The sequence below is a fragment of the Natator depressus genome, chromosome 13 (assembly GCF_965152275.1).
Source record: "Natator depressus isolate rNatDep1 chromosome 13, rNatDep2.hap1, whole genome shotgun sequence".
In the NCBI taxonomy this organism is placed as follows: domain Eukaryota; kingdom Metazoa; phylum Chordata; order Testudines; family Cheloniidae; genus Natator; species Natator depressus.
In genome coordinates this window covers 3224911-3246794 of record NC_134246.1, presented here as the reverse complement: position 1 = coordinate 3246794, position 21884 = coordinate 3224911, and the positions used below count along the sequence as shown (strand labels likewise).

General features: G+C 54.2%; 1 protein-coding gene across 1 annotated transcript in view; it reads left to right on the top strand.

The window, feature by feature from the left end:
- The window catches only part of ANGPT4 (angiopoietin 4), a 47645-nt gene extending 26592 nt beyond the window's left edge, over window positions 1–21053 (top strand). Inside the window, exons 2-9 of the mRNA XM_074969644.1 lie at window positions 2757–2912; window positions 3785–3906; window positions 6065–6297; window positions 8610–8725; window positions 9116–9217; window positions 10063–10229; window positions 12874–13004; window positions 15319–21053. Coding sequence (XP_074825745.1) covers window positions 2757–2912; window positions 3785–3906; window positions 6065–6297; window positions 8610–8725; window positions 9116–9217; window positions 10063–10229; window positions 12874–13004; window positions 15319–15479 — 1188 coding nt within the window. The 3' untranslated portion in view covers window positions 15480–21053. The remainder of the gene's footprint in view (window positions 1–2756; window positions 2913–3784; window positions 3907–6064; window positions 6298–8609; window positions 8726–9115; window positions 9218–10062; window positions 10230–12873; window positions 13005–15318) is intronic.
- Window positions 21054–21884: the final 831 nt, after the last annotated feature.

The following is a 21884-nucleotide window of genomic DNA, read 5'->3' as shown; positions in this document are numbered from 1 at the left end:
TTCGGTACGTCTACACAGCAAGTCTCAGAGCCTGGGTCGACAGACTTGGGCTCCCACACTACCACCAGCTGTGTAATGTTACGGCTCTGAAGCCCGGGGAGGGAGGGGGGCTCCAGACCCCAAGCTGCAACATCCACGCCACTGTCTTTAGTGCAGTAGCCTGAGCCTGTCGACCCAGGCTCTAAGACTCCTTACTGCTGGCTGTGTAGACGGACCTACAGGGGGAAGAGACGTGTCCCAGGTCAGCCAGGATAGAACCCAGATCTGAGTCCCACGCCAGTGCCCGAGCCACTAGCCCACGCTGCTTCTCTGTCCACACCCGTGAACACCAGTGGGAGCATCTCCGCAGAACTAAGCCAGCAGAGTTGTTCCTGTCGGAGCTGGGCACAGTCAGCAAAAGACAAAAACAAAAGGGTGGGAGGTGAAATTCTGGAACTTCTGCTCATCTGTGCCTGGAGAAGCCGCCTTTTATTTTAATGTTGTGCGACCCCCTGTTCTCCCAGCTCTCTTCAGGAACACTCTCTACCTGCAGACATTTGGTTTAACACACGCATGCGGAGGCATGCCGGGAGGCCAGTCCACGCTATTCCTGAGTGATCGGCGCAGTCCTGCTGTGAGGCAGACCCATTCCCCTGCAGCAGGAAGCAGTGCTTTAAAATTGGATCTCTCTCTTTTCTCTCTCTCTCTCTCTCTCACACGCAGGCTGAATTGTTTTTAAAAACTTGGTGGTGGGAGAGGAAGGGGAATCACTGAAATATCATTAGACAACCTGGAAATAAACCCTTCTTCCAGGGACCGTATTGAAAAGATAAAATAATGAAACAAGCAAGACGTGTAGGGTAAGGCCATAAATTCAAGGCGTTGAAAAATCCAGGTGTGGAGACTGCTGATGGAGCAGCACGGGAGCCTTGAGGGCTGAAATCCCTGCCCAGCCCGCAAGAGACAGTGGCCCTTCCTCGGTAGAGTCGGTGCCTCCGTATTGCAGACCCCAAATGTTCAAATATCATGAGTCAGTCCCCCGCCCCCAAATCATGAGAGTTAAAACATCGTCCATTTGGTGAGCTCTGTCTGTCTTCTGGCCTTTGCAGCTCTAGGGTTCCTGTTTCCCAGCGCAGCTCTGCGAGCTTAGCTCTCTCTCAGCCTGGCCAAGCAAGCCTATCATTTACAGGGGGCCAAATATGAACTGCTTCGGAGAGCCCAGAATCACTGCAGGTGGCTACCCAGGCCTTGGTCTCAAGGTCTTGTGAACGCAGATCCAGCTCTCTTTCCAAGAACCCCTGGGGATGCATTTGCATAAGTGGACTTTTGTTTTCAACTCACGCTTCCGTATTGCCCAACTCGAGACGGGGAGCCTCTGGCACCAGCTGCCCCGAGAAGCAGGGATGCTGTGCCGTGAGTCTGCAGTAGTGCCAGGACTCTGCACCAGCATCACACGATGCCAGGATGGGGCAAGGGAGAGCACAGGGAATCTGACATCTCCTGGAGAATGCCATTGCTGGTGTGCTTCTGGTTTTCCACAGGCTTCTCGACGCTGGGCCGGGGCCCCAGCTAGTGTAAATCAGCATAAGCTCAGCTGTGTGGATTTCAGTGGAGCTGGGCTGAGGAGGGTCTGCCCCACGTGAGTTTCACATTGTCACGGAGTGTGGGGGAGTCCAGGCCCTGCACCCCTCTTCCTGGGATTCACTGAGACTCTCAGCCAGCCAGTAAAACAGAAGGTTTATTGGACAACAGGAACACAGTCCAAAACAGAGCTTGTGGGTACAACCCGGACCCCTCAGTCAAGTCCTTCTGGGGGAGCAGGGAGCTTAGACCCCAGCCCTGGGGTTCCCTGCGTTCCTCCACCCAGCCCCAAACTGAAAACTAAACCCCCGCAGCAGGCTCTCTCCTGCAGCCTTTGTTCACATTCCTAGGCAGAGGTGTTACCTCCCCTGTCCCCTCCTGGCTCAGGTGACAGGCTCTCAGGTCTCCCATCCCCAGGGCACATTCCCAGGTCAACACTCCCCCCTCCCTGCTGCGTCACATCGTCACACACATGCATCACATTGGTTTGTGGGGGCCTGAGCTACAGATGTGCCAAGTGCCCACAGTGCCAGATGAAGCCAGGGACGGCCCCAGGCCCTCAGCACATCTGATCCTGCATCCATCGAACCCCGTTACCAATGTTCCAAAGGCATGGAAGAGCAGAGCCTTCCAGCGTGTCACCCGGCTAATGCAGAGTGTGAGCACGGGCGGGAAGGGGATAGATCTGTGATCACAAGTGCACATTCCCTCGTTAGTGCAGAGAAGGGGCCCTTCTTCATCACTCAGATTAGTGAGGGGAGCCGGGGAGAGAGAGGTTTTAAGGACACAGCAAGTCTCCAACAATTCCTAAGCCAGAGAATCTTGGTGAGATTAATTTCTCCAAGGGGACCTCCTCATGCCAGTAGGCCAGGCTGCAGCCAGGACACACTGTCCTCCCGATAAACATCAAAGGGCAAAGCGAGTTTATGCCAGGGTGAAACGCTTGCAACAGCCCCATGTTCTCTCCTCCCAAAGCCACCATTCTGACCAGTAACACCAGGGCTGGCTTAACACCAGCTGGACGGCAGGGAGTCGAAGGTGTTTCACCGGAGACGGGGCTGGGAGTGATTTCACCAGAGTGATTGCTGCCATAGAATGAAGAGAGGGAGTGTCTGTGGCAGGCTGGGCTGGGGATGAGGAGAGCTCTGATACCATGTAATAATAACAGACTGCTTCCCCTCCCTCCCCTGATCTAGCTGGAGAGCTACGTGCAGATGAATGTGAAGTCTGAGATGGTCCGGATCCAGCAGAATGTGGCTCAGAACCAAACAGCCGCCATGCTGGAGATCGGTACCAACCTCTTGAACCAAACGGCGGAGCAGAGCAGGAAACTGACAGTTGTGGAAGCGCAGGTACAGCAGGAGCATTCTGGGAAACAGCTCGTACCAGATACAGACATGGCTGCCCTGAGGGAGACACGGGGCCTGGGTTCTAATCCAGCTCTCCCACTGACTCCCTGCGTGATCGTCCTTGGGCAGATCACGTCACCTCTTGCCTCAGTTTCCCTACCTGTAAAAGGGGGATGATATTTCCCCAGTCTTCCAAAGGAGTTGCAAGGCTTAGTTCAGCCACATTTGTAAAGAGCTTTGAGCTGCTTAGATAAAGGGTGGGGGTGAAGTGAAAGCCATTACATGTGGCTCCCAGGACTTTCGCGTGGCTCCCATCTGCAGCGTGCAGGATTCGGATGGCCAGTGGGGCAGACCAGTCACAAAGAACTCATGGCTCACGTGCCTTATGGGTGGGCTGAGATTTCTAAAGGGATTTGGCTGCTCAATCCCCATGAAAATTAATGAGAAGGGAACACCCAAAGCCCCCCACAGGGCTCTGACAGTCCCACTCATGGAGCCGATGTGGTCCATGTAAAAGAAGCAGAGACCATGGGTTTTGAGTGCAAAGTTTTTAGGCTAGCGTGACCAACAGGGATCACATAATTCATCCAATCAACCTCTGCTCCCCATTACTCCTATGGCCCGTTGTGTTGGATAGACCAGGATACGCTCTCCTCCACTGCAGCCAATATGCATGGTAATACATTCTATTGGCTTGAATGGATGCTCCATCTAAACTGGTTTCCCTTGGAGCTGGTGTAGTGCATCAGTGGTGAAATATCATACCGGGGCTGGTAACGCTGCTGAAAAACCAGGGGAGGTTAAAGTGGGAGGGAGCATTTGGGAGATAGAAGAGGGATCCCACTAATTATTCTTCCCAACTGCTCCTCGGAAAGGTTCTGAACCAAACCGCACGAATCGAGATCCAGCTGCTGGAGAATTCCCTGTCCACCAACAAGCTGGAGAAGCAGCTGCTGCTGCAGACGAATGAAATTCACAAGCTGCAGAACATGAACAAGTATGGTTCTCAGCCTCAGCGCCACTGAGGTTTCACTTTGGTTCCCTTGACCGACTCTTGTGTCTTTAAGATGTTTAAAAGGACGGTGAGGAAGGAGGGTCTTTTAATCAGCAGCAGCTCTCAGGGGTAAACGCTGACATTTTATGGTGACCTCTGTCAGGCTACAATTATTTTCAGGACCATGTGGGAACCTGCCCCAGACGGCTACCGGGTCCCAGTACCTCATGCAGTTCCTGTTGGTTTGTATCCCTCTTCCCCTGCTCAGGGTCCTGCCCCACCGTGGCACCTTGTGTGCTCCACATGCTCCCATGTTCTGACTCCCGTGTGACGTCAGTGCTTCTTTGCTTCCCCCGGGCTGGAAAATGCAATGATTTCACGTGTTATGTGCCTCGCTCCCTGCTCTCGGCTTTGGGTTTGTGGAATGTTTGCTCTTGGCTCGCTCCCGGACAGTCTCACGGGGTGGGCTCGGCGCCAGGGCGGCTGCTAAAAGGGGGCTACTCAGCATTTGCCGTCCTGGGTGGAGCTGTCTAATCTTCATCTGCTGCGGCCGCCGAGTCCCTGCCAGAACCACCGAGCTCCAGAGCTGGTAGAGCTGGGGGTCACTGTTGTCTCCTTTCCGTATGAGAAAGGCCCAGCTGTTGTCAGGACTTAATCCCTGTCCTGGAGCTGGGCGTAGGTGGGTCTATCGTCCCCTTGGCCCGAATCACCAATGAACACGGATGAGAAGTGGGGGGCTGGTGGCACTAACAAGATCACTAGAGGGGAGATTTGCAAGATAAGTGAGCGTTAGGCACGCATTTCCCAGGCACTTCCAATGGGAGTCGGGCCCCACTGCCCTTTGGGCCTTTGAAAAACTGCCCCGAACAGAATAGCTATCCCAGAGCGGGGCAGGGCGAGGCCAGGCAGAAGGACAGAAGCTTCTTACGGATTCCCAGAGGCAGCCTGAGTGGGTTCTAGCCGTATTCCCGGCTTTAAGGGTAGCAAATATCACAGGAATGGGGAATAGCTTTAAAACCAGAACGAACTTCTAAAATGCACCCACTGTGCATGTTATTAAACAAGCCACATGCTGGCCAGCTCCCTGGGCTGCACTGCTGCTCCATTCTGAACCCTGCGGAAAACGACCTGTCGGGCCAGGGTTTTGTACTTTGTTCATCGCCTCTGGCAGGTTGATCTGAATAGTTTGAATCCTGACGTAAATGAAATGAGTCACCAAGACGGATTAATACACGTGAGCTAGTCTGTCCACTACTCCTCGGTGGTACCTTTCCATTGTCAAAGCAGCAGGCAGAGATTTCGGGGCAGGAGCCCTGTGAATCAGACCGTGATCTGGGGCTACAACAGCAACTCCCCTGTCAGATATTAGCCCTTTCACTCTGCTGGCATTTTAAAGACTGCTCACTTCCTGCAGCTGCTTTGTCAGTCAGGTAACATGATGTGAGATAGGATGATATGTGATCGTTCTCTGCACAGGCTAATGAGCAAGGATTAGAGACACATTTTTTGACATGACCAGCAAAAACCGCACACGCAAGTGGACCTTTAGCCATGCCTATTAGCTAGCTGGACACTCATCTACCAGATTTTGAGGGTGCAAATCTCTATTTGCATGGACAACATAGCTCTGGGAAGCCAGAGCACTAACTCCTGGATGCTCTATTTTACAAATGTGACATTGGAGCTTTTGCCTGGGCTAGAGAAAGTTCAGCGGCTATTTCCATGTCCACCCAACCCATGGAGCTCGGGAGCTCTCTTTAGTAGCACAAGCTCAGTTCAGTGCTCTCTCTCGGCTGCTTTACCGTGGAAAGATTTGCATCTAGGAAGAGGGAGGCACTTGACTGAGTTAAGTGGGAGATCAGGAATGGTTTCGTGGGACGAAGAACTGTCTCCAGCTCTCAGGATAAAGCAGCCCCCCCGGTCATGCTCATGAAAGACCAGCATAGCCTCTGGGGGGGCCTGCAAACCACACAGAGAACCTCAGTAACCGCCTGAGCCAAAATCCGTTGAAGCCAGTGAAAAGCCTCCTATGAATGTCAGTGGGCTCTAGCAGCTGTCTGACTGTTAACCTTGGTGCTGTGTGGCTCGTGCGGTCCCCCGGGGGAGAAGATTCCCCCAGGCAAGCACCTCACCCTTCCTCTCTTGGCCTGTCCCTTTGCAGTATCCTAGAGACCCGGGTGCTGGAGATGGAGACCAAGCACCAGGCAGAGCTGGAAGGGATCCGCACAGAGAAGGAGAAGCTGCAGCGCCTAGTCAGCCACCAGAGCCACACGATTGAGGACCTGGAGAAGTCCCTCCATGCTGCCAACAGCAACACCAGCTCGCTTCAGCGGCAGCAGCTGCAGCTCCTCGAGTCAGTCCAGAGCCTGGTCCAGCTGGTCTCGCAGGGCAAAGGTGAGCTCATCCCACAGGAGAGCCCTGGGCTTGCCAGAGCTGCACAGACCTCCTGGCCTTCAGCCAGGGTGTCACTGACTGGAGAAGAGAGCACGTCCCGGATTCTGTGGGCGACTAACGCTCCTTGGAACTCCCCGCTGATAACGGCCCCATTCCCTGTCAGTAGGAGCTATAACAGAGTGCAAACTTCCCCACACTAGCGTCCTGTGTTAGCTGGACCCCCGCCCTGTGATGTTCCTCTGACCAGCGCCCTGTTCATGCAGCAGCAGTGTGATCTTCCTCACAGCAGTGCCCGGAGTGCCAGTAGAAATAATGGATAGACCTCTCGATTCACATTGCTTAGCGACAGTAGGTGTTCAGAGAAGCTGGGTTAGAAAACTGGAAAATGTCCTCTCTCTGCTACCACTGCTCCTGCCTTCCTCGGCATTCCGTCTGTCCAGCACCACCTTCTGCCTGGTCTCAGAACAATGCACGCCAGGCAGGGGCTGATGGGAAAGCCAGGGACCAAGGTTTTGGCCCATCCCATGACAGCAGGGCAACCAAGCTGAGATGCTCAGATTTAAACCTGAATCTAGATCCCAACTTCGCCAGAGTTAGGGGCCCTCTCTAATAATTACTGCTGGTCAATCTATAGTAGGGTTACATTAGAAGTGCGATAGATTTCAATCAATCGATCGCTAGATTAGACAGACAGACAGGAAACTGCTCTGAACCGTCAGGGTTTGCTTTAAATATGTCCGCAAGCGCCACAGAGCAATCCAGTGCCCAAGATTCCAAGGGTGAAAAGTTTTTGCACTAAGCCACCTTGTTCTGTGTAGTCCCTTTCCCACCCACGTTAAATCCTCAAGGCTTAGTCTGGGGATCTGTGACCCCGAGGTAGCACAGACATTGTGCTCACACAGACGTACAAAGAGACCACAAAAGAAAGAAAGATAATCAATTAGAACCCACAAACATCTAACCCAAGAAGAAAAGAGCAACAAAGCTGCAGGGCCCAACCAGAGCAAATCCACAGTGCTCGGAGATACAGAGGCCCAATTCTCACTTACACCAGGGCTCCTTTCCCTAACTCTGGCATCACGTAAGCACGCTCAATTTAAGGCCATGAACATTCCTTCTAACACGCTTGCTTTGACACTTCTTTTATCTGGTCTCCAAGAGCCTGCTCTTCCACGATGCTCAGCACCCCGGAGAGATCCTGCATACACTCAGCACCTGCTGCCCATGGCAGGAGCTGAGGGCCCTCTGCATCTTGCAGGATCGAACCCCGAGACACTTGTAGCTCCTGCCCCCTTTGAAGTGAGTCAGTAAAACTTGCACCAATGGGCTTCAGTGTTTTGACGGAGTCACAGCCAAGAAGCTAATGCCATCATTGTAAATAAGATGGTTTTACGGGGAAAGGGCTGTTAAGATTTCACCCTATTTATTTTTGAAGCACACTGACTTTTCCTGAGATGGAGCCAGGCAATCAAACTACACTTTCTATTTTCCAGTCATTACAAGAGAAATAGCTCCACGTTATCTCGGCTCCCACGGGAGGGTCGGGTGCCTAAGGCTCAAAGTGAACAGAGTCTGACTCCAGCCCTTGTCTTGGCCGAGGAGTTGGCACAGCAGAGGAACGCAGCTCGGAGTCTGCCTGCTGCAAGCACGGAGACGGAGGCTAGGACGGCAGCATCTGCTTGTAGCTCTGAGGCCTCCCAGCCAGACCCCACGGATGCGTCGTGGGGCAGCAGAGGATAGCACCTTATGGAACGCAGGGCGGAGGGTCTTTCTCTTGACCTTCGACCTCCCTGCATTTAGACAGCACCTTTGAATCGTTCTTCCTGAAGCTGGTTTTCAGTTGCACCTGGCTGAGGCCTGATTCCCCTTGTGCTGTCAAATGCCGCCAGCCGGATTTGGAAGCATCTTTCCCCTAGTGCAAATGGCTACACAGGGCGCAAGGCTATGGGGGATGAAGCCATCGGCTCCTTGTGTATTCTAACCCCGTCCTTCCCCTGTGTCGGATCTTGCCCCTTGCTTCTTTTTAAAGGTGTTTTTACTCTTGTAGCAGCTGTATGGTGACGAAGAAGGTTTGGGTTGTAACTGAGAGGGGCCCGGGAGGCGTTGAAAAGGCGATTAATAGAGAATATTGATGACAAATTATTAACATACAAATAAAAGATCCATCTGGGGTGTTCCTAGCTCCTGGGCTTGTGCTCAGGCCATGAAATAGACAGAGAATCCCTCTCGCTCTGTTCCTTACCCTAAGTCCCGGAGATCAGAACCCATCACGGATGCTTGCAGCTCACTGCTGCTTTTGTTTGCCTTACCAGCTCCCCTCGCGAAGGAAGAGCAGGTGTCCCAGGACTGTGCTCAGACCCGCCGAGCCGGGTTTAACGCCAGCGGGGTTTACACCCTCCACATCGCCAACATGACGGAACCCAGGAAGGTTAGTGACAGGCTCAGGACAGGGCACAGGCCTTGCACTGAATGGAGTTTAGCGCCCAAGAACGAGTAAGATGGGCCCTATCAAAGGAAGTCTGCCAATCTTCCCTACCTGCTGCCATGCCAATGCACCTCATGCCTCTCCCATGCCAGCCCTCGTGTGTCAGTAGTGGGGCTCTCCCAAAGCAATGCCACTTCTTGGTCCCCACAAAGTCTGCTCAATGCATCTCAGTCCCGACTTGCAAAACACCCTGTCAACGGGAGCTGGCTCCCACCACGCCGTAGCCACAAGACCTGGGTTGACCTGACTTCTTCCCTGCACAGTGCAACCTGTCTGTGCCGCTCCACCCCAGGATCCCTCCCCTGCAGCACTGGCTGTTTGCGTCCTCTGCAGGTGTTCTGCGATATGGAGACAGATAGAGGCGGGTGGACGGTGATACAGCGCCGAGCCAATGGCAGCATGAATTTCCAGAGGAAGTGGAAAGAATACAAACAGGTCTGACCTCATTCCTGCCCCCTCCCCCCAGACTTGTTCAATAACTGACCCACGGACAACCCTGGGGGCAGAGGGTGGGTCGTGCAGAGACGGGACGCTTGTACATCAGGAATGCACTGGGTGGAACTAAAGAGCTCCCTTCCGCTTAGGCAAGAAAAGACCCAGTGGGAAGAAAACCTAACAGGGTACCCAATTAGGCAATGCAATAAACTCCCGGGAAAGCAGCCTCACCACTGAGCACATGCACAAGGAGAGGACACAAGACAGTAGCTGAGACTGATGTTGCAGGGCATAGTTCTGCAGACGGCAGGGGGACAGGCTCCATAACCCATGTCAGGTCTCACGGATCTGCCGTCTAGAGTCCACAGAGCTATAGCAGGAAAGGACCACAGACCTCGGGGGGTTGGGAGGTGTGTTGGAGATAGGACTCCCAGGGACAGACAGAGAAGAGCTGGTGGGCAGAGGTGAATGAAAATTGCTGGCTGCCAGGGTAACAGGAGAGAGAAGACTCCGGCTCTAGACAGGATGACAGAGATGAATTTTGCAAACATGTCAACGTTTTCCCATTTCCCCCCTGAATTCGGAAATTTCATTAAAACGTTGAAATTTGAAACATTTCTCCCAGCTCCATCCTGGATTAGCAGGGGTAGATAAACACGCCTGTTACCCCCATGCAGCCCTGTGGCTTCACTCGGGACGCAGGGCTGTAACCAAGGGCAGAATTTGCTCCGGTATTTCTAAAGCTGATAGAGTTTTGCCACCTCCCTTTGCTGACCATAACGGACATTGCATAGCCCAGGGACACAGTCTAAATCCTCCCCACCGTTGGCTCTCCTCCTCCACAGGGCTTTGGAGACCCTGCCGGGGAGTACTGGCTGGGGAACGAAGCTGTGCATCTCCTGACAAGCCAGGCTTCCTACTCGCTGAGAGTGGAGCTCCTGGACTGGGAAGGAAACCAAGCCTACGCCCATTATGAGACATTCCAGCTGGGCAGCGAGCGTCATCTTTACAGGTGGGATATAGACCGACCAGTGAAATGCTCCCTTGGGTCTTTCTTCAAACCCCACTTAGACAAGTAAACTCCCCCAGTGCCATGCATGTGAATCGATCGATGTGAATCCTACTGAACCCAAAATCACAGCACCAGCTGGTGGGCCCCCAACGTTTGTGGAAGAGGCCGGGCTAGACAGCGCAGCTGGGGAAGGAACCAGTACATTGGGAGCGATGTTTCTAGGGTTTTGCATTTCACCCTCTTTACCAAGCTGTTCATCTCAGCAGCCTCTGAATCACAGTGGCCTGCAGAATGAAATTTTGTGCGTTCCTGGTATTTTGTCAATTTGTGGCAATTTTGCAGTGATTTTTCGGTGTGAACTTTGTGGTCATAAGTGTTGCTTCATTGTCCTTTTTTCTCCTCTTGGAAGCCAAAATAAATTTTCTGGAAGGAAAAAAAATGCATAAAATTGCATTAGGAAAAAGGATTTCTTTTTCTTGCTTTTTTGCATACACCGAGGCCTGAGCTGGGCGTGCACTTAGTTGCACATGTACTTTTCCAGGTGTAATTGTGGCCACAACTTGCACAGCTGGGTTTTAGAGTTCAATCCTGCAAGGTGCAGAGCACTCCTGTGAGGTGCTGAGTACCTCAAACTCCCACGGGCTTCAACGGAGGTCGAAGTGCTCTGAGCCCCTCACAGGATCAAGCAATAAGCTACTGTTTGCATAAGCAGCATTTCAGAGTTGTGCACGCAGCTGTTGTAACTGCGCTCGCAAAAAAGAAGAAATGATTGTGCAAAACTAAGAGGCCTCACTGCAAAAAAATCTAACGAAAGCAAGAAATCAAGCTCCACTACTTGGTCTGAAATACAGCTGATGGATCCAGCTGCTGTGTCCGGAACCGTGATCAAGTCATGGAACAATGGCAACCTTTAAAGCTCAGCTTATACATCAATACAGTGCTGAGGCTTTGTGGGTTCTCACTGAAGTGTTGTGGGAAAAGCGAAGTGAGAAAGAGAGCAGGTGCCCTTTGAAGGTCCTGGAGGGGAGCTGACCAACTCTGGGAGACTCATTCTTCCCTCCCTGTCTAGGGGAAACTGAGGACAAGCCCCTGGCTGCCTCTCTCCAAACCCCCTATTATGAAAATGGCCCCAGCAGAACAGTAAAGTTTCAGTAAGTCTGAAGATGAGACACAAATCCAGCTAGCCCAGACCCTGCTGAAGAGGGCCTCCTGGTCTATGGTTTGGTTCTGGGGATCCCTGCTTCAGAGCTGAGCCCTGACTGGATCCTAACCTCCCTCAAAATTTGACCTTCCCTAGTGTAACTGCAGCTCATACTCCTAGTCAGGTAGCTAAGCCTTTAATTGTCCCAGTAATATCCAGCTGCAAGGAGGGATAGTGTGGCCCCAGGCTATGCAGCTCTGGCCATGGGTGGTTCCATCGGGGTACACGGATCACAGCTCAGGCACTTTCCAATCGACTAAAGACACAGAACGGGGGGGGCCAGTTTGGGGGGATTGTATGTGGCCATCAGCTCTCTTCCTCTGTGACGGACGCTGTCTCCACTTCTGCAACCCTTCAGCAGCCAAGGATAATCGCCTGAGCTTGCCCGTTAGAACAGCGAAGCTTGGCGATGCTAGAACGCCGGTCACCAGAGGGGTCAAAGGCCGGGGGGCAAGGCAGCTGAGCGATGCAGAATGCAGAGGGATTGCTTTGCCCACCGTCAAACCCCACCCCAGAAACCCTGAGCGAAGACGACTATGCCTAAATTCCAAGGCCAGAAGGGGACGTTGTGATCATCTCCTCTGCCCTCCTGCATAACACAGGCCAGGCACCATCCCCACAATCGCTCCCAGAGCAGAGCTTGCAGAAACACATCCCAGCTGCCAGGGACAGAGACTCCACCACCCCCCTTGGTCAAGTGCTCCAACGGTTCATTAACATCACAGGTAAAAACTAGCCAGCTGAAGCTGCAGGAGCAGGGAGTCACAAGGCAGAACACAATAATCTCGGCTGAAAGTCGGCCAGGAGACCAGTATTAAAAGCACCATTAAACGTATCACAGTATCTTCAGGCCTCAGTCCTGCCAGGCGCCCTGCTCTCTGGCCCTGCCCCAGCAAGACACTAAAATACACGCTTCACTTTAAAAAGCGTGTGGTCCCGTTGGAGCTGCTCCTGTGCTTCAGTGATTGGCTGGACTGGGGCCAGAGCACGTAATACCTTGCGGGACTGAGCCCTGCAGGACTCATGGGACTCTGTATAGGACAGAAGGACCACAAGTGGGGAGGCCCTCTCGGTGCCAGCCCAGGCGAGTGCGGGGTACCAAGTTGTCAGCGCTGCTGCAGACAGCACCCCGGCCTTCCAGCCAGCTTAGCTCATGAGCTCTGGCAGCACCACCCGACCTGGCGGCCGGCTGGAGCCTGCGAGGGTTTAGAGCATTTGGATCGCTCGGCACTGCTGATAAACTCTGGGATGGGATTGCTCCCTTATCTGCCTCTGCTCGTTGTTATTTGCAAGGACACAGGGGAACGTTTTCTTAAATAAACCCCAGGAAACACTGACAGGAGTTTGAAAAGTAATTCTCGTGCTCTGCCTCATTTTCTCCTCTTCCTCCTCCTCTCCTCTTTCTGCCCCCTGTCTCGCCCTCTCTCTGCTTTGGTCCTCCAGGATCTCCCTGAAGGGCTACAGTGGCACCGCTGGGCAGCAGAGTGGGATGGTCCTCCAGGGAACCAACTTCAGCACCCGCGACTCGGATAACGACAACTGCCTCTGCAAGTGCGCCCAGATGCTTTCGGGAGGTGGGTGCAGCGGGCCCTCGGTGCAGGGGGGCCTGGGACCAGCCTTCCCCACGTGCCCTGTTTGCTGTGGTGGACAGATGGGGGCAGGGTATGGAGCAACTGAGGCTGAGTTCTTGGGAATGCTCCATTCTCAGTGAATCTCATTGTTTAGTGTTCTCAGAAATACCCCACAGTGATGAGGAAGGGAGGGATGTAGACAGACAGATGGACGTCTGAGCGAGAGCTCTCCCTTGTCTCTCTTCACCCAATTTTCCTAGACGTGCACAGAGCCCCAGAGTCTGATCGCCTGCTGCAGCCACGGGTCGGATGTTGTCACACTCTGTTCCAGTCAGGTTCTTACGCTGGGCCCATCTCCATAGTATCTGAGAAACTTCCAGAGGTGGCTTAAGAGTTGTGACTAGTGTCTGCCTCGTGCCAATCTCTCTCCCCTCCCAGCAGGGGACCCCAGCTTTGGGCTTGTGCTTTCTGCGGGCAGTCGAAGGCTGTAGTTGTTAGCATTCCCCACCTGGCTTTATGCAGGGCTGCCAAGTCACCCGCATTTGGAGAGGGACACCCACAAACTCCCTGTCACCCAACTAACCTCCAAAATGCTGCCATCCACCCCGGGTGCCAGGGCAGCCCTGTCCCAAGATGGCTTTCAGGAGCAGAAATGGCGAGGAAGCAGAGGGGAGAGAAATAAGGGGGGAAAGATCAGAACAGGGAGAGACCAGGACAGAAGGCTGGTGAGCAAGGAGGGCATGCCAAGACAGGGAGAGAGGAAGAGCATCCTTCTGTCCCACCAGGTCCCCCCCTGCACCCCCATACAACCAGATCTCCCCCACGTTTCAGCGGCAAATCCCTGTGGCCTTGGGCCAGCAGATCTATATCAGACACATGCCCAGGCCTTGCTGCAACAGTGGAACTAGGAATAGCGAGAGAGAGAGAGAGAGAGGCTCGATGCTTCTGGCCAACTGGCAACTCTTCAAGCAAAGGAGTGTCGGACTCAAGGCAGCCGTCTGTGCTGGGATGGGGAGGGGATCCCGGATCAGGGGATTAGCTTGGATCGTTTCAGCCAGGGGTTCGATTACCCGGATCCGGGTTAGTTTGTCTGGGGTTATTACTAAAGCCATGAGCAGAGCTGGGGCCCTTGAAATGAGCCCAGGGAATTGGTTTGGATGGATATGTACGTGCCTGTCCAATGGTGGAGCCTGAAATCCCCACCAGGCGGGGCGCGGAAAATCCACACGTTTCAGAATGTTCTCCGTGGCCCAGATCCTGAGCTGGTGTAAATCAGCAGAGCCCCATTGGCTGCATTAGACTTACAGCAGCGGAGGATCTGGCCCTTTGTCTCCTGCTCCTCTCTCGGGCGGGCACTGAATTCTCTGTTGACGATGGAGATGGGCCAGAACCTGGACCTCCTGCTCCAACCAGACTTGCCCTGGCACAGCGACAGAACAATAAGAGCCCATGTCTGAACAATCTCAAAGCCAGAATAATCCCACCAGGATCATAATGTCCTGGTGCCAGGCGGTTCTCTGAAGGTCATTCCCCTTATGATGCAAGAACACGCATAATCACAGCCATGAGGCATAATCTTCCCGGGCCAGGAAAAATGTACTGATTACTACACCCTTGAACTGCTGGAACATGGTCCAGGATCCCCCAAGGGTTGGCATCCACAGGGCGAGGTTATCCACACTTTGCCAGTGATAGGATACTGTCAGGAACAATCCTGTCCCTTCAGTGCGAAGACTTTCTTTTTGTACAGGAGCTCCTGATACCTGGGGTTCTCACATTTGCATTGCTCCTGTCCCTGTGTGTGTACAGCACCTAAGCCCAGGGTGTTGTGATCTCAGCCGCGGCCTGTAATTCACACAGGGCTTCACCTGGCTCCACTGAAGCCAGCGGGAGCAGGGTCGAGTTGCCAGTCACCCGGTTCGAGGAACGGCAAAGCTGGCTTTAGTGCAGGCAGGAGAACTCAGGGCTGGGTTTCTTTTTTTCCCACTTTCTTATGGTTTGATTTTTGAAAAACTCTCTTTCCAATGTCAAGAAACATTTTTTTCCTAAAATCACCCGGTTCTTTTTGACGAATTTTAATTGGAAAAGTCCCCATGGTTGTGTATTCTAACCAGGCGGAAGCCTGTGCCTTTTGTTTTACGCTATTCATGCCTCGCGTCTAGGCCCACCGGGGTAACGACAGCCAGGCATGCTCCCAAGAACAAGCCTTTGGCTAGAACCAAACTGAACTCAGAGCCCAGAAGTTTCACGCTCTGTCTGAAGTCCAAACTCGGTCTGGCGAGTTCTCTAACCTTTCCCCTCTATGTCCCCCACTCAGGTTGGTGGTTTGATGCCTGCGGTCTGTCGAACCTGAACGGCATCTATTATCCTGCCAAGCACAATGTCCGGAAGCTCAACGGGATCAGATGGCACTATTTCCAGGGGCCCAGCTACTCTCTAAAAGGCACACGCATGATGATAAGACCTTCAGACTTCTAGCGCCCCAGAGCGGGAGGGGGGCAGAGGGCAAGCCAGGCTCCAGGCCTCCGAACTAGCAGGTAACAATCCATCGTGGAACTGGTAGGACCATTAGACCAGCAACAGATGGCAAAGGAACAGGGACACATCCTAGCAGGAGCAGGGTCTTGTAACGCAGTGCCTGGGGCTCCAGCGCAAGGGAAAGGAGGAAGACCTGGAGCTAAGCGGAGAGATGACTCTGGGCCTGGACTCTTGGGCCTCCAAGGAGGAGGAGAAGAAAGAAAAATCAGAAAAAAATATCTAAAAACTAAACCGTCCCATTGGTGTGAATTACGAGTATTGGGCTTCTGTTTCGGACCAGTGTGATTCTTTTCTATGTTGTATCATCTTCAGGGAAATCATCCAGACCACAAAGGGAGCCTGCTGCACCCAGGGCCAGTGGCTGAGAAAGACCTTCCGAGTGGCAGCTAGGAATAGTTTGGCGCATACAGAGTTTTTGCAGTGGGGTCTGGTTTTAATTGGTTTTAGCATGTTTCCAGGAAACACTCCACTCTTTTCCTTCCTTGTTTTCCCCTGCTTCTGAACTGCCACATGGCCACCCGGCTCCTGAAGGCACGCTCCTGTCTGCAGGAGCTGGCTGACGAGGAGAGAGCAGGCTGGTGAGATAGCCCTGTGAGCATCTGGATATTAGGAAACACTATTTCACTAGGAGGGTGGTGAAGCACTGGAATGGGTTTTCTAGGGAGGTGGTGGAATCTCCATCTTTAGAGGTTTTTAAGGCTCGGCTTGACACAGCCCTGGCTGGGATGATTTAGTTGGTGTTGGTCCTGCTTTGAGGAGGGGGTTGGACTAGATGACCTCCTGAGGTCTCTTCCAACCCTAATACTCTATGATACGGATCAAGCCAGCCGGAGAGGCAAGATGGACTTGCCTTTGGGCTCTCTCTTGTGTTTTTCCCCAAAGGGGACCTGCCAAGCCAGCTCCCGACCCAAATGCAAAGCCCATCTGCGCAAGAAGAGCATGAGCCGGGCCTTGCGCAGGGAACGTGGTGCACGGAGGAGGACGCCCACGTGGATGGAATGAACGTTGGCTTATGAGCTCAGAAATGTACGTTGAGAGGGCACAGTCTAGAAAGACCAGCCTCCACATTCAACACACGCGCACACACACACACCCCACTCCTTTGTGTGCTGGGCTACTGCCTGAGAGCGAGTGGAGGCTAAGCCTGGTGTAGCTAAGGGTTAGCGCTGGGCGTTTCTGACATCTGAAGCCCCCAGTGCACCAGCTCCCTAATTTGCACGTGCAGAAGGTATGGGGGGGGCGTGGGAGGGCAGAGAATGGGCCTGGCTGGGGAGACGTGGTGTCACAGAGTCCCTGGGCGTTGCTCTGGAACTGCTCCCTACGAAGCCAGTTAGGACTCTGGGGAAGTCTCCTTTCTGTGAGCAGACTGACTTCAGGACACACAGCTCACACAACTTCCACCTTCCTGGGTCTGACCTCGGAGCATTCAGCATCCTCTACCCCTCCGTGCGCTTCCCTCAGCGAGTCCGCCCAGGTGGGGCTCCTGGGGAAGCCAGAGGGTCCTGCCCCCCAACTCCACAGTCAGATGTGACTCTCAGCCAGCCAGTAAAACAGAGGTTTATTAGACGACAGGAACATGGTCTAAAACAGAGCTTGCAGGTGCAGAAAACAGGACCCCTCAGCTGGGTCCATTTTGGCGGGCAGTGAGCCAGACAACCATGTCTGCACTTCACTCCATGTCCCCAGCTAGCCCCAAACTGAAACTCTCTCCAGCCCCATCTCCTCTGGGCTTTGTCCCTTTCCCGGGCCAGGAAGTCACCTGATTCCTTTGTTCTCCAACCCTTTAGCTCTCACCTTGCAGGGGGGAAGGGCCCAGGCCATCAGTTGCCAGGAAACAGGGTGTTCCATTCTCTGTGTCCAGACCCCTGCGCACACCTGCCCTCTAGGGCTCTGCAGTGATCATACACCCTTACCCCACCCCCTAGATACTTAAGAACTGCACAGGGGAAACTGAGGCACCCCCACACTATTCAGAGGAAACATTAAGAACAGTCCCGCTTCGTCACACGTGGTAAGTGCAGTCGTCCCATGCTAACAAAACGCATAGCTCCGTGCTCGCCTCTTAGGGTATGTCCACACTGCAGCTGCTTCCCAGCTCGGCTAGACAGACACGCGCTAGCTTGGCGTGCGCTAGTGCACTAACAATGGCAGCGTAGCTGGGGTGGCCCCCAGGCACGTACCCTGGGGGTCCAGCGGGTTTGTACCCAGGCAGCTAGCCTGAGCTGCCGCCCATGCTGCCCCCGGCTACGCTGCCACCTCGAGCGAAGGGAGCACGGTGTGTGTCCACCCAAGCTGGGCAGCACGTTCCTAGTTGCAGTGCAGAGGGACACTTTGCCCCGGCGCCAGCTAAAGGCAGGAATAACTCGGCAGCTTGCAGCAGCACCCAGTGAATGCAGGACCCACGGCTCTGCCTCTTCCGCTCAGCACTTCTGAGCCTGTGCTAACCCGGGCCCTGCTGTGCACGACCCATCGCGTATCCTGTGCCAGGATCGCACCCGCCGCTCGCTGCAGTATGTCGTCACTGTGACCTCACGGCGCATCACCGCAGGCTCAGCCTGGCGCCTTCACGCTCCGTCGTGCATGCAGATGCATCCATACCGCTGCCTTGCGATCATTAATACAGCCCTCGCGGCCACCAGGCAGTCCCATAGCACGCCGCACCGCTCGGCACAATGGCGGCCCCGCTGCGTGGGGAGATGCTGTGGGGTGCACAGCTATCCACGGACTGCCAGGCTAGGAGATCGGAGACGGTCATCGCCTGGGACCAGCTGGGACAGTCCCGGGTGGCTGTTGCAGAGCAGCACTGCAATTGCTTCCTTAGAAGACCCTGTTGACTTGTGCTGATAAACCCTTCGCCTTAGCCCAGCCAGCTTTATGGCAGCACATCCATTGTCTCACCATCCTAGGGTGGTTTCAGATCTGCCCCTTCCTCCGGGCCTGGTGCATTCTTGTTACAACACACAGCGAGTGACAGCCCACTCAGGCCTCTGCAGGGGGATTCATCGAGAGGCTCCACCTTTTATAAACGGCTTTCCGAATGCTGCAAAACTTGCATGGCCTCCTTGTGCCTCCTTCGAAATGTTCTGGTTTTTCATCAAAACAAAGTTGGTTGCAATTCAGTTTGAGTGGAGTGTGTTATTATGAATCTGGATTGCCTAGGACCCTCTTGTGCCAGGTGCTGTGTAGACACAACAAAATTCTGGCCACTACCCCAAGGAGCTTACCCTCGAAGGATAAGACAAGAGACAACAGACGGATACAGACGATTGGGGAAGGCCAAAGAAACAATGGGGCAGCGCTGGTCGGCATGACAGGCGGTGTCCAGTTTTTACAAGCACCCTGGAAGAAGCAGGTTTTAGGGAGCGATTCGAAGGTGGACGATGAGGTAGCTTTGTTGGTAGTTATGAGAGCTCCTCCTCGGCCAGGGGGCAGCATCGGAGAAAGCACCCGGGGGTTTCTTTGAAGATGTACCGCTGGAGGGTGGTGGCGTGGGCCGCTCGGTGGAGCTGCCATCTCAGTGGTGTGTGAGAGAGGCCAGGTGGGCAAGGCTGGGCTGAGAAAGGCCTTGAAAGTGAAGCCAAGTAGTTTGTGTCTGATGTGCTAGAGAAGGGGAGCCAGCGGAGGGGGACGGCGTGGGCGAAAGGAAGGGCTAGGAAAGAGACCCTTGCCGAAGAGTTCAGACTGGTGTGAGCGGTTAAGGTGGGATCTGTCCAGATCAGAGAGGGGGACGTTGCAGTGACTGACGGGTGAGATGCCGAGAACCTGGGCGAGGGTTTAAGCTGTGTGGATGGCTAGGCAAGGCCGTACCCTAGAAAGAATCAGGAAGAAAGAATCTGCAGAAAGAATCAGGAAGCCCCCTGTGAGGATCTAGAGAGAGCCCAGAGTCAGCGACGATGACACCCCGGTTACGGGCCTGAGTGATGGGGAGAACAGAGGGGTGGTCCAAGTGGCTGAGGAAAGAGGGAGCGGGTGGGGCTGGCGGGAAGATTCAGAGTTCTGTTCCAAACTGAAACAAAACATTTTACATTTTCCTTTTAATCGTTGTCCCCTTTCTCTCTCCTTTCTGAAAAGAAACCAGAACAACAGCAGCACATTTTTTTGATGAAAAATAACACCAAAGCTTCCACGATAAATTTTTAAACGAAGCAAAAATCGTTTTGTTTCCTTCAAAAGTTTTTGTGGAAAATAATTGCTGTTTTCTGACTAGCTCCGGTGGGTAAAACAGGTGAGCTTTTCCTAGGGGCCTTCTTTTGTTTCAGTGTTTCATGCTGGGAAAGGATGTTAGAGGTCAAACATGGAGCATGCTCACCGGGAGGGCTGGAATATGATGGGCCAGAGCAGGTCACACAGTGTAAGGAAAACAGACAGAAATGCAGGAGGCCCCCCCGATCAGAGACAGCCCGTTCCCTGCACTAGCTGGCACGGAGCTCTGGACCCACAGCTCTCCAGCCGCTTCACGCTCAGCGTCCACCACCAACGGTGCCTTTGGGGGGTTTGCCCACAGAGCCTGTCGCGTTGTTTAGAGCTAAGTATTGCTGCAGGGTTATTTCCCACCAGCGGCCTGGCCTCAAAGGGACGCTGCCCACCCCTTCTTGCTCCCCTCCTCCCATGCTGAGGAACAGAGGGCGCTGGGCCAGGGAGGGGGTCACCGGTGGCCTGACAAGCTGTCCTAGACCCGGTTTGTCTTGTGCACGGTTATTGGCTCACCCAGGGGGAAGGGGCATTAACCCCGACTCTTTAACAAGCATCTTTCACCCCTGGATCGAATGGAAACACTGTATTTTTCTATTCACAGATGTGTCATTAGGAAGCCCCACTGTGTGAGTGTCTGTCAGGCTGAGACAGCCACCCAGGGCTTGACACCACCAGGACAGACAGCTCCCCTGGCGCTCCTTCCCCACGGCTGCAGAGTGCCGGAGGGCCCATCCCCTCCCCTGCCCCAAACCATCACAAAATCCCCCTCCAGCCACATCCCACTCCCTCCCGCATGACCCCACACTCCTGACTGATTTGCAGCAGCACGGACCAGGGTCGGTCTCTGCATCTGCTTGCAGTAGCTCAGCTTCCCCAGTGCTGCTGCGGTGCTAACGGGGAGCCAGGGAGGGAGGTTGTCCCTAGATTACCTGTCCAGCAACGACAGGAGACCTGTGACCTGGCCTGCCCCTTTCTGGTACAGAGGGGCCGTGGAAGATTTCAGGCACAGATGGGATTGCACAACCAGGGCCAGGGTCGAATCTGAACATCGGCGTTTTGTTCCTCTCTCTGTTTTCAGGGAAGCCGTTTCCCTGTTAGACTCAGTGGACCCCCACTCCTCCTAGCCCCACATCTCTCCCTCCTTTTGCACGCATCTTGGTGTTCAACAAGCACCCAAAGCTTCCCGGCTTTCTGCACACGGCGCGTTAAACCCAGAAAGCTGCACTGCTCTTGAGCATTACGCCAGCATAGACGCCTGTTGTGACGATGTGACGCAGCAGGGAGGGGGGAGTGTTGACCTGGGAATGTGCCCTGGGGACGGGAGACCTGAGAGCCTGTCACCTGAGCCAGGAGGGGGAGGGGGAGGTGACACCTCTGCCCAGGAATGTGGACGGAGGCTGCAGCAGGGAACCTGCTCGGTGGGTTTAGTTTCAGTTTGGGGCTGGGTGGAGGAAGACAGGGAACCCCAGGGCTGGGGTCTAAGCTCCCTGCTCCCCCAGAAGGACTTCACTGAGGGGTCCTGGGGGTACCCACAAGCTCTGTTTTGGACTGTGTTCCTGTTGTCCAATAAACCTTCTGTTTTACTGGCTGGCTGAGAGTCTCAGTGAATCCCAGGAAGAGGGGTGCAGGGCCTGGACTCCCCCACACTCCGTGACAACTGGTGGCAGCGGTGGGATCTACTGCACCCCGTGAACGGCGCTTCCTGCAGTAAGTGACTGGGGAACAGTAAAACGAAGGGGGATTGACGGGGACCAGGTGTGCTGAAGATTCAGAGAGAGACGGTTCCAGGGGGCGGTTAACCCCTGGGAGTGTGTGACCAGAGAGAAGGACTTTTGCAGTAACAGGGTCCCCCGGGGGATTGCAGCGAGCGGTCCCAGGGGCGGAGGAGTCTGCAGCTCGACCCTGGCAAAGAGGTGGTGACCTCAAGAAGGACTGGCACACTAGGGGCTTTTCCTGGAAACCGTGGACAGCTGCCCGGCCTGCGAGTGGCCAGCCGGGAGATGTACGCTAAACGCCTTAAGAGCGACCTGGTGGAGCTGTGCAGGCAGAGGGGGCTGCGCGTCGGGAGGTCCACCAAGGAACAGCTGATTGCCCAGCTGGAGGAGAGGGATCGCTTGGATGACCCGATCCCTGTCCCTGAGGGAAGCCGCC